The sequence below is a fragment of the Cupressus sempervirens genome, chromosome 7 (assembly GCF_028749045.1).
Source record: "Cupressus sempervirens isolate cs-2001-9-10 chromosome 7, ASM2874904v1, whole genome shotgun sequence".
Lineage (NCBI taxonomy): Eukaryota > Viridiplantae > Streptophyta > Pinopsida > Cupressales > Cupressaceae > Cupressus > Cupressus sempervirens.
The window spans coordinates 767,312,380-767,325,727 of record NC_143124.1 but is presented as its reverse complement, the minus strand read 5'-3'; the positions used below and the strand labels follow the sequence as shown (position 1 = coordinate 767,325,727).

Here is a 13,348-nt window from a genome sequence, read left to right as displayed (position 1 = left end):
CCTACTTCCTTGTTACATGTACTTGTATCATATCTTGTATAATTTTAGTTAGTGAAATATGATGCATTTACTAGCATCATCTTTCTTCATCCTTATCTATTTTCTATATTATCTTTTGTGTAATTTTTTCATCTATAGAATTATATTAAAACAAGCCACACATAGCTTTATTCTTGTATCCTTCTTTTTCTGCCTATACTCATAATTTCTTCTACTCATCTTTATTAAACTCCTTGAATATATTCACTTGCAACATTATACCTATTATGTTCTTTTGTGTCACTTTCTTATAACACTTGAATTCATCTATGTACAACTCCTTTGTGATTTCCACCATCACCATTGTAGTCTCATATATAGATCATACTTATTTGGAGTCCATTTTAAATCCTTGTGTTCCCACATTAATCCTCCACTTTTCTCTTTTAATTCCTTGTATAGGGCATCCATTATAAAATCTCAAGCTTTAATGGAACAATTTGGGAACTTGTAAAAAAATATTTTGGCACTACCTTCTTTTAATACTCCTCTAAGGTTGCACTATCCTACTATTCTTCTCCAAGAGAGTCTCTAAATTTGAGTGATTATACTAACATCTTCATCTGGTCCTCCTCTTTGAATGCTTCTCTAGTAGCATCATCTTCCACCATGAGAATTTTTTCTTCTCCTTTATTGGAATCCTCAAGACCTATAAGTACAAATGTGTAAATAAAGATATGAGATTCTCTCAAATTTCACTCTCTACTATTATTTTTCCTGGTTCTCCCCTCAACCACCTAGAATTATGTGTGCCCTCATTTATAATAGTTGTGAATTTATCATCTTAGACAATGTGACTACACTATATTTTTTACTTCATAGCCCATTTTTTATATATGGGTTGTTTAGATTTCATTTCTAATTGCCCCTAACCTTTCAAAAATCTTCATTCTCCTCTTCTATTTTTCAAAAAAAAAAAAAAAAACTTGATCCTTGTCATATTCCCTTTTTCCATATTCTAAATAGTGGTTTTAAGCACCCATTTTATATCCCCCTAATAAAAAATGATGTAGGATTTTTTTGACCTTCATTCTCCATGTATTTCCTTAAGATCTCCAAAATTCCTTAGTATGGAAGAATTGACAATGTTCTAAGATAGTGTAGATAGTGTACATTATCATACTATCGGAATTATCATTTCTTTCCTTTTTTCAATCAAAATATTTAAATTCTTCATCCTATGGTTCTTATCATTTGGAAAGTGTGCCAAGATGATGTGCAAAAGGGGGTATAACTGGTCACTTTTTCTCTAAAATTAGGTAAACCTAAACTTTAAAGAGAAATTTGAGGGTTATGCACTCAAAACTAAAAGATATGTAAACAATAAGAATTGTAGCACTATGAATATTATTTCTAACTTACTAAATATTTTTACAAATTAATTATATTAAGAGGGTCAAACCCATCACGCATAAAAACATGTTCTTGATTTATCTTCATAAAAGTATAACATAATATTTGCATGCACTTCACAAAAGATATAGTTAGATTTGGCATTTTACAAAACTCTTTGGTATGATGATAGGTAAGAGTGAGATCTAGGAGTTTTATAATTTTCTATAACTTTCTATTGAGATTTTTTAATGATTTTTGGAGGTGACCACATCCTAAAAATTAGGTACATGTTTGTCCATTGGGCATAACTTGCATCAAAATGGTTGAAAATACAAACTTTTTTTATTAAAAAAAATGCATAGAATCAAGTGTAGAATAGTAATTTATAATGTATTTTTCATTTGGTCAAGAAAATCAAAAGTTCTTAGAAAAAGGGTAGCCATACATGTCTTTAAGGATTGTAAAGACACCCATAAATGAAATTAAAGTTCACTATACTACTGTTATCCAAAAATAGAATAAATTTTATAGTTAGGAATATGAGAAGACATGTGAGAGTATGGTGGCAATCTTAGAGATACCCACTTGATCATTTGTCATCCTAATAATGACAAAGTTGAGAAATTATCTTGGAAGATTAAAAAAATATGTGAAGGAACAAAAATGGAGGGAAAATGATCTTTCAAACCTTAAGGTCATTTCCCAAGCATCTTACCAATTCATTATGTGCATGGGCTCCTATGTCATGCTAAATAACCTGCACACATTCTGCAAAAATAAAATCACAATTCAACATGTTCTACATAATGTATATTCATTAGGGTAAGTACATAACTTAATGAGGGACCAAGAAATTTCTACTTTCTTTTTTCACCCAAAACATGTAATCAAATGTGTGTACGTTATAGTGTATGCATGCATTATGACTTGGACTTCCTAAGCCAATTTAAACCATGGCATGTCTGTCCTACAGTACATGTGCATTGTAGTGTGTATTCCCTATGTAAATTTCCTAAATGTATACAACTATGTAAAAAATAAAAACCTTCTAAATAGGAAAGTAAAATTCAACAAGCCTTGCAAAGTCAATTGCAACACCAGGACCATACATATAATGTAATAGTGTAGTATCTTAAGTTGATATTTATGCATATTCTTTTAGGATGTTTGCAAGTTGTTTCAACTTCATAGGAGTTAAAGATTCTAGATTTTGAGTGGTTTTAATAATTTTGAGAGAGAGGGAGAGTGGGGGGGTATTGCTCTTACATAGGAGGGAAAAGGATTGAATGTTCATTTATATGGGTTCAAATGTATAGAATTAGAGAGAGATTCAAGGAGGGGGGGGAGAGGGAGGGATGGTGGAAAGATAGAGATAATGAGAAGGGGGGAGGAAGAGGGAGGAAGGTGAGAAGGAAGGAGAGATGTAGAGAGAGAGAGAGAGAGAGAGAGAGAGAGAGAGAGAGAGAGAGAGAGAGAGAGAGAGAGTTTATAACCCATTATGACCCCAAAATATTAAAGGCAAAGTATAACTAATAATTGAATGCAAATTATAACATATTATGACCCCTTAGAAAATATTAAACATTGTAGGACTCACTAATTAGATCTAAGTGGTCCTAAGTTATCGTAGGGAGTCATAACATGTCTTAAATGGTTCAAGGGCCCCTTAGAACCCATTGCAGCCCATTAGGACAAATTAAGACACCTTAGAACAATCTAAGGGATATATGACATGCTACTATGTTCTAATATTCCCTAATGGGTTCTAAAGTATCCCAAGGGGTTGTAATGGGTCTTAAGTTGACCTAGGAACCCTTAGGGCCCATTACAACCCCATAGGACTGATTAAGATGCATTAGGACCCATTAGTACCCCTTAGAACACATTAATCAATGTAGGATACACTTTAGGGTTCTAATGTGTCCTAACAAGCCCTAATGTGTTATAAGGGGTTGTAATGGGTTCTAGGATACACTTTAGGGTTCTAATATGTCTTGATGAGCCCTAATGTGTTATAAGGGGTTGTAATGGGTCCTAGGATACACTTTAGGGTTCTAATGTATCTTAACAAGCCTTAAAGTGTTATTAGGGCTTGTAGAGGGTCCTAAGTTGTCCTACAATCCTTCATAGCCCATTAAAACCTCTTTGTTAGAACCCACTGGAACACATTAGAACCCATTAAAACACATTAGAACTCATTAATACTCCCACATTAAGAGGTGTAGGACACACTACTATGTCTTAAATAATCCTAATGTATAATAAGGTTCATATTGGGTCATAAGTAGTCCTAAGACCCCTTAGGAACCATTAAGACCCTTTAGAGTGCATTAGAAAACATAATGAAATATTAAAACTCGTTGATACCCCTTAGAATACGTTAAGAGATATAGAATAAAATAATGGGTTCTAATGGTTCCTAATGTATCATAATGGATAATAATGATTCAAAAGAGGTACTAGGAAACCTTGTTATGATTGACTAATATTGTATTGATAATGGGATATTGCTAGGTCATGGTTCTATGAATGTATGCAAAAGATTCATATCAATTGCTATATTTTTGTTGATTTCAAAGTATTAATTGGCTAGACATGATGCTACCTTACGAAAAGTACCATATCATTTGATTGATGAAGAGGATTTGAAGAAAGTATGATGAAGTTAGAGTTGATATCTAAGGTATTCAATGGGTACTTGAATGAGTTGGACAAGAATTATGTAATATTAGTTTGATTATTTCACAATCATGTATTGTTGAAAGGTATTGGAGATCACAAGCTTAACCGAGTCCCAAGATTAATGAAGGGAGACTATATTCACCAAGTGAATATAGTATATGCTCAATCGATTACAAAGGAGAAGAAAGAACATGGTGTTTCCCGAGTGAGTTAGTATTAACCGATTTATATGTTTCCTAAGTAAATGTAATGTTTACCAAGTGATAGCCAGGTGAACAAGTTTGAGAAATTAGAATCTGAGGTCAACTTTTGATGGAAATTTGGAAAGTTTGAGGGTCTAATGAGAGAGCCAAAGTTTGTTTCAAGATCTACGATGGAGAAAATTCAAGAAGGCTTTGACAAAGGAAATTGAAGAAGGATAAGGATGGACACAAAGTTCTATGTAAAGTTATATTTTCTATGTGTCTAAATTCATTGTATGAAGCAATTCAATTATAAATCTAAGATCAATGATTTTGATTAAGTTTGAGAAATTGGAATATGAGGTCAACTTTTGATGGAAATTTGGAAAGTTTGAGAAGATATAATGTGAGAGTCAAATTTTGTTACAAGATCTATGATGGAAAAAATTCAAGAAGGATCTGACAAAGGAAATCAAAGAAGAATAAAGATGGACACAAAGTTCTATGTAAAGTTATATTTTCTACGTGTCTAAATTCATTGTATGAAAGAATTCAATTGTAAACCTAAGATCAATGATTCTAATTAAGTAGAAAAAGATAAAAGGATCTGGAAGCATTGAGAAATCTTTTTTAGGAGGAGAACAAGACAAGTTTATAAGGTTTCTGGTTCAAAGTGGTTGATTATTTCATCATGATGTTATTCAAGAGTTGATATAGTTGAAAGAGATGATTAAAGGATTATGTAAAGAGCAAAGTTGTTGAAGGAGAAGAATGAAGTATTGGGTCAAGTGAACTAAACAGAGTTTGTGGAAGATAGAATTTGTCGAGTGAGTAAAATCCAGAGAAAGAGCAAGAACAAAGATTTGACCAAGAAAAGGTAGTTGTTATTCTTAATAGATCACTTTAAATTGCTATTGTTTAACCATTGTAGAAAAATAATCTTGGAAGCACCAAGTGAACTTAACAAGTCTGTGAAATCTTAATGGTAACATTGATTAGTGGTTTTTGTAAGTCTTTTAAATCAGGTCATTCTTGTTAGTCCTACATAGGGAATGATAAGCTCTAGATGATCTTTTGGTGAAATCCTTAAGAATGTCACTTTAACAAAGTGTGTGTAACCTTTGACAAGGTAGTCTCCTAACAAATATCACTTCAAAAGAGTGAAATTTTTGGGTTGCCAATCTTGGGTGGTCTTTCCTTTCCACACTAAAATCTTGGTGTTAACTGTGTCGATGTTATTTGTGTTGCAAGTTGTTTTACATGTATCTACAACTTACTGCAACTTGGTAATAACTAAGATATCACTAGGTAATAACTAGAAATTTTCTGACAGTCAATAATGTAAGAGATAGTTTGGTAACAATTTGGAAAGAAGTTGATATATGTGTTAAGTTTCAAGTTGGAAATGTCTACTGAGTGATTGGATATATTGAACTCATTGTTATTGATGTTTATGTTTCTTTGATGGGGGTGAAATGTTTGAAGAGATTGTGAGATAACTAGACATAATTGATTCACTCTCAGACGTCTTTGAGGTATATACATATAAAATATAACAAATCATAAGAAAGGAAGTGTTTGTAACTTGTACTTAAATGTTCACATTTATGTACATTCCTAGTGTTGAAATTGACTAGCAAGTTGTCCCTCCCTCAATCCATTTCATATTCTCACTATACGGTGTACACACTATAGTATGTACATTCTATAGTGAATAGGCACTACCTAAATCATTTTACACTAAATAAAATTTGGGGAAAATTTATCATTTAAATAGTGTGCACACTATAACCCATGCACACTATGTTGCATACACACTTTACTGAACATTGGATTCCACTAGCTTGGATTTTTCTTGGAGATCCAACCCAAAGGCTTGAATGATTCAAACATGTATCAGATATGTTTTCTAGAAAATATACCAAAAAAAATCACTTTTTTTGTGTGCCCCACCCCTTGGTTAGTTTTACTCTTGGTTCAATAAAGATGAAATCAAATGACATGATATTGTAGATATCTATGTTATCTATCTAACCATATCATTTATTTTGGATTCTAATTATGTCAAGAATTTAATCTCTAATTTACTTTGAATGTTTGTTATGTTTTTTTCTCAAGAACCAATGTGTAGTAATTTGGGCTTAGATTTTGGATCATCCGTCAAATTTTGCAACAATATAGTTTTTTTAATACTAGACATTACTCTACACACTCTTATAAAAAAAATTTAAAATGATTATTTCTCAATGATTTCTTGGGGATACGTGAAAAATTCACATTTTCTAGATGTATCCACTTGCAACAGTCATAAAAAATAAAATATGCATTAAAAGATTAGCAAAAAATGTGAGATGTGTGGTGCTAGCTAAATTCACAGTAGAGTGATTAAAAAAATTCAATAAATGGTTAACATTTTAGAGGGAACACACCACACACTATTTTATGGGTTTTCACTAAAAAAAAGATAATTTTTTGTACTCCCCCCTTTTGAGGACCTTAAACTCCACCATTTTCAAAAAATAATAGTATTTTAGAAACTAGATTTCGAAGAATACAACACTTGTTCTTGTTGCATCTTAAAATTTTGAGTCTAATGATGATCTTTAGTTTCTTGTTGAAGGTCATAAATTTATAATTTCAAAGAAAAAGAAAAAAAATGTGGCATCTTATACTCCCTTTTTGGTCCTCGATCTTTGTGCACTTACCTGTTATGTGGAACTAAAATCATCTTTTTTAGTTCTACATAATACATACACATTATGAAGAAATAAACATGTATTCTTTTAAACTTAACATACATACCACATATGTATATACTTACATATATAATATGTGTATATATGCACATCTATGGATATATACACATCTCTCTCTCTCTCTCTCTCTCTCTCTCTCTCTCTCTCTCTCTCTCTCTCTCTCTCTCTCACACACACACACACATACACATACACACACGCATCCCTAACATGTATAGCTTATAAACCATATGAAGTATGATGATCATGATTATTATCACTTATATGTTTCTCACGCCCTAGCATGTTTCGGTCCCAAGTCTTCCTTAACTTTGAAGTTGAACTTGAAGTTTCAGTTTACTTCAGCTTCAAGTTCGAGCCCGCATTAGTCTGTCATATGTCAAAGTCTACTTTCTTTTCCCAAGTCGGCCTTAGTGAAGACGAAATCAAAGTTGAAGCCTGATCAACCAAAACTTCAACTTTAGCTTCAGTGTCAATTTTACATACTGACAATAGTTTGCATGCAAGTTTCAAATTTTCGAGCGAAGGCAAGGTGGGTCCCAATATAGCATTTCCCAAGACATGCAAAATTATAAATTAAGGACTTTAAGGTGGTACGTGTTCAAATACAGAAAGAGTTGGCAAAAGGCTAAAATTGTCATTTCATGATGACTTAACATGTCAGTAAGCGTGCGAATTTGATTTGGCATTTAAAGTAAAACACTTGTGGGGTCTTTTCCAATGCATGTCACACGAATAAGTAATTATTGCACTTACTTGCCAAATTTGTCCTATGATTTCCTATGTAAACCATTCCTTAAATGCATTCATTTTAGCTTTTCCCACTCATTTTCCATTTGCAAAGAAATTCTAGCGCTGTTGGGTAAGGAGAGCAAATCACAGGCTGTGTCTCTGTCAAACTGTAAGTGCATTATCATAACCCTTTGCAATTTCAATTGTGTTTGCTTTGTTTTGGGGTAATTCAACTTGTATCTTGCAAACTTTTCACTCTTAGCAATCATAACGCTATTCCATCCTAAAATGCCCAAGTGTGAAAAGCCATTTTTTCTTAGTTCATTGCCTGAAATTCGTGATACATTTTTGGTAAATAAGAATTTATATGATGTTATTGAAAGAACCAAAAACACCCAATTAGGCCCCATTTACCAGAAGTTAGTTGATAGAGGGTTATTAGAAGCGGTTGCTTTTCCTATTGCAATCACATGCCCAGGACTCGTCATCGAATGTGCAAACCATTACGACCCTACTTCCAAGTGCATTAAGAAAGTCTCAGGAGAGGTGATTGTTGAAATCAATAGAACTAGTGTCTATTCAGCTTTTAGAATTCCCCACAAAGAACCCAACGAACCATGGATGTTTGAAGAAGCTGAGCATCTATATGCTGAAAGGAAAAGTAGGTATGATAATAAGGTAGCTCAGTCCTGGCTTCTAAAACCTGCAAAAGGGGGTTCTAGATTGCCTAAGCCATTAACTGTTGAGCATTTTATAAAGGAAATAATAGACATTTTTGTCCTACTCAATAGAATTAAGGGGAATGAGCATGCTTTCCACTAGGATTCTTGGATGTACTTTTTCATACAGAAAATTGTTAAAGGAGGTAAGTTCATTGATTGGGCCGACCTGATAGCCGAAAATTTGCATAAGGGTTTAATAGCAGTTAACAACTTTGGCCCATTTTTCCTATCTTCTTATCTAATTTACATCCTAGTAGCATCTAAGGAATGGGAGAATCTTCCACATGTGCCTTGGGTTGATGAAATGCCTATTTGCCAGTATCATAGTGATCTTCAAGAAACTACACTATGTAAAGAGTTTAGAAAGGTAAATGATGTCTTTCTAGGGAAATTGGTATTTGAACTCCAAGGTCATGAGAATGATAGGATGTCAAAAGAAGCTATGTAGGTTGTGCAAATCTATGGTTGCTTTTACATTCAATTTCCCAAATTCACATATATCAGAGTGGGTGGCTTTTCTAGTGAACCTTTGAAGTTACCACGTTATTGTTTAGACTCTGTAGTGTTATCTGAGATATGTAGGCAATTTTCTTCTATGGTAAAGTCTTTTCAAATTTCAAAAAGGTCTTCTTCAGTATTCTTCCCTATTAAGATTGGACATTATAGATGCCCCAGTCTAAAAGAAGCTATGTTGGCAAAAGGATCATTATCTCATTTGTGTTTTAAGCCCTTCATTTCTCGATTAGATTTTGATTATACTAGCTTTGTTAAAAACAATGTTAAGAATGCAGTATCCCTAGTTCACACCCCATAATTAGAAGATTATTGGGCGAATTCCCTTAGTGAATTTGAAGTGAGGAGGAGACTGTGGTCACACCTAACGATTAAATAGATCATTATGTTTAACGTGGAATTGGATACATGTGGACTAAAGGATGAAGATTCTAAGGAGGTGCTTGATCCATTCTATATTGATCAGATTGAGTGCATGCCCATTCCCAAAATTGACTGGGGAAGAAGGGAAGAAGATGATGTCTACTCTCGTACTAAATATGTATTAGCTAGAACTACAAAATGGATAAAATCAAAGGCAGTTGCCACTCCTGATCTTTCTGGGGAGTTTTCAAATAACAAAGGTAAAAAGACTCCCAAAAAGAAAACTAATCGAGATGTTCTTGATCCTGTTGCAGGTCCGGTTGAAGTTGAAGTTGAAGCGGTTCCTAAGCCACTTCAACTCCAAGTTCAAGAGGCAACTCCAAAGATCAAGAGGGTAACCCCTTCAAGCATGAAGAAGGCATCAACCATCAAAAGTAAGAGTACTGTAACTGTTGATCTAGAGGTTGCAAAAGATCCACCGATGGTGGATAATGTACCTAAATCTCAGAGCTCACCAACAACTACTGAGGGCCAAGAAAGTACCCTCGCCTTAGCCAAATTCTCCCCTGTCACAGAAAAGGATCAGGCTATGCCTAAATGGTTAGAGACATCAATGGAAAATAAGAGGAGCATGGTCCCAATATCCATGCCAATTGATGACTTAGTCAATAAGTGTCTTGGAAAAACACCTAAAGTAAAGAAGGTGAGGACTGAGGCAAGGATTAATTTTGATAAGAATTCAGGATGTTAGTCAGTAGAGATAGCTACACCATCAGATGGAAGCTCGTGTGATTCCTTGGCTCCTCAAGACTACCAAATAACAAAGGTTGATCTAGGAAAAGGGAATCGTGAAGTGGACATGGAATTCTTTGAAGCGTCCAATAAAAAGATTGTGCGCAAAGTATGGAAAGATGGACAAGACAAGAAAGAGATGAAGGAAACATTCAAAATCATTGTGCAATACATTAATACTATCCTCCACCCTGAAGCAAAGTCAATTAGTGAAATGTCATCAATCGTTGATGTGTCCTCTCTGACTAATCAGCAGTCACTGGAGAACTTGCACAAGTGTAAAGCAGTAGCGAAAACAATAGTCAAATGGGTCCAAGATGTTAGGATGACACCATAAAACACATAGATCACTTGGACCATGCCTCGAAGGAAATATCAAACATTGCTAAGAAGGTGGAGACAAGCAACAAAGGATATGAAAAGGAGAAGAACAACTAGGAAAAGGTGGTAATGTGGTTAGAGGACTTGCAAGAATTCGGTTTGTAGAAGTTCAAGGCCGAATGCCCTGTGGTTGGTCTAGATGAAAAGGCCCTATATGTCATCAAAGAATACATCGAATGGAAAAATGAAGCACTGACACAGGGGGTAACTGAAATTAAAGAGACATTACAAGAACATAAGGTTATACACCAGATTATCCAAAATGACCTTAAGTGGTTTGTCAAACAATTCACAAGAAAGGAAGACGAATCTGTTGCCCAATCGAATGAGATAATCAAAGAGGTTTAGAAGAAGTTTCAAGAATTGTAGGACAAGAAGGTACCAGCTAAGAAAGAATTTTCTAATGTGGCACACACTGAGGCTATGTTAATCATCAATCTAAAGCACTTAGAAATGCACGAAGAGAAATTAGCTAAACTGAAGAAGATGAAAGAGATCTAGAAGAAATGGTTTGCCTATATTGGCTTGCCACACCAATCTATTATTTCAGCCTTTTTGACTACCTATGAAACATGGAAGATGGCAAGATGCGTGGCTAGTGGAGACAACACTACCTAATCAAGCGAAGCAGTTACACTTAGTCGCTTAGTTGTAGTTTCTTTTGTCATTTTGTTTTTCTTGCATTTTCGGTTAACAGTTATGTTAACCAAAAGACTATTAACTCCTGGCGGGGTAATTTTGGTAGTGGTCTAGCCCCATGCCTATATATATGTAATAACTAGTATGGTGTAGGGGTGAGAATTCTCCACAGATCGATAGACAAAACCATTTTTGTTTGTGGTTTAATTTCAAGTTTAGAAGTAACCTTTCAAAACTCTGCAAATATGAAGAAAACTCTACAGTTTGATTTTTGGTTAATGGCTTTGTATGTAGATACTATTGTCTGCCTATCTAAATCAGTATTTATGAAGATACTATTTATGCAAAGCTCTTAGCTGTGTTTGTTACTAGTTTTGAGATTGTCAATTCAGAAATTGGGATGCTATGGGAAGTTAACTTTATTAAATTTGCCTACTTGATTGTTTAATTTTCAGCTATGTGGATAATCTTGATAATTAAAATCGAGTGGTTCTTCTGCATAAAAGTTTGTTTTTTATTGATGAGATAAAATAAGTTGATTCAACACTTTCAACAGATTGTATTTTGAAAATGTCTTTCTGTTGAGTTTTTAGATCAAAAAATTCTTATTGCAATAAAGGTAGTTGCGCTTGTTTTCATTGAGGAAACTTTAAGCAGAGAATTCCTTAGTCCCTTTTGTAGGAATTCATTTGTTGGTATACACTTTTTCTCTGATTTTGCATATGAACCCATATGAGAAAAACTATTTACTAACAATTGTTGGCAACTCCACCAGAGAAACAATAAAATGGTTTTGCCTCATCATGAAATTTTTCCAGTACTTCAACCAGGCTCAGGGTTTGATAATACACAAGAGGATATAATTTTTGATTTAAGCGCACAAGCTTGGAAACTCAGAACAAGCCTAGAACAATTTACATAGGTTAATCAAGTGCTTGAAAGAGAAGAAGAAAGGGCAAAACTCATTAGAGGTGTACCTATTGCTAACAAAGAAGCAATAGTTGATAGACTAATCCCAACGCCATTTAGAGTGTTGAATGTTAGTCTATATTGTGATAAAATGATACTCTAAGTGAAGAAAGGAAGGGGTTTATTGATGAGTCTTATGAATTTGTAAAAAACCTTAATTTCACCCTTGATCTCTCCAAGAAGCGAAAGAAGTCTGTCAAGAGTAAAAGTAGGCCGACTTCTCCTAGGAAATCTACCCCCGTAACTGAGAACCTTCAAGCCCTAATTTTACTAGGGACATTAATACCTTCTCATTTAAACATCCAACCTTTGAATTTCATTCTCCCTATGATGGCTGCTAACCTATGGGGTGCACAAGTAGGTCCCTTGGCTCTTGGAGGTAATCTACATCCACTCCCTAAAAGTGCTAGAGAAGTGTTGCCCAAATTTTATGGTAATGGAAAGAAATCAACTGATGAGCATCTTAATGCTTTTAATACTACATGTGTCATCCTTTTTGTTGCACATGAAGATGTAGCTGTAAGGCTATTTGTACAAACCTTAATTGACGATGCAGCAGATTGGTTTCATCATCTCCCTCAAGGATCCATTACTGACTAGAATCATATGCATACTGCTTTTCAAGATAGATTTAAATCCGCTAATGATGAACATACCTTGCTACTTCAGTTAACTCAATTTAAAAAGGAAGTACATGAACCCATGAGAGATTTTGTAGCAAAATTTAATAAGATAATTCATAAAATCCTTGCTACCAAAAGACCCAATGATGAAAATTGTAAAAGATTCTTTGTTAATGCAATACCTCCAGACATCAGCTTCCACATAAGGAGAAACAAAGTAGCAGATGTTGAAGCTGCCCATAGACTGGAAATTGAACTAGAAGATGACCTTTTAGCTATAGGGAAATGGAAAAAAGAGATGTAGAGTTCTAAAACTCAACCACCTTCCTTAGAAAAATAAGACCCGTTGGTCCAAAAGCTCATTAATGATGTAATGACTATTAAGAAACAACTCCCTAAAATGAACACTCATTACCAAGATATTTCAAGAAAATATCAGGGCCAAAGTAGTTTTTAGGGAAAATAGCTTACATTATCCTCAAGTCAGCAAAAATTACAAATTGAAGCTCCACCTACCAAAAACATGTGTGTTTTTCACCTTACAAATGATCATGAGGGAAGTTCTTGCCCTAAAAATATTAGATATCAGCATCTCGAAGCAGAAAAAGCGGCTTCCACTA

The 13,348-nt window shown here is 34.1% G+C and overlaps 1 protein-coding gene across 1 annotated transcript in view; it reads left to right on the top strand.

The window, feature by feature from the left end:
• Positions 1 to 10,075, top strand: part of LOC149549559 (uncharacterized) — a 33,615-nt gene extending 23,540 nt beyond the window's left edge. The window contains exon 6 of the mRNA XM_089794336.1: positions 9,383 to 10,075. Coding sequence (XP_089650462.1) covers positions 9,383 to 10,075 — 693 coding nt within the window. The remainder of the gene's footprint in view (positions 1 to 9,382) is intronic.
• The last annotated feature ends 3,273 nt before the right edge of the window (positions 10,076 to 13,348 follow it).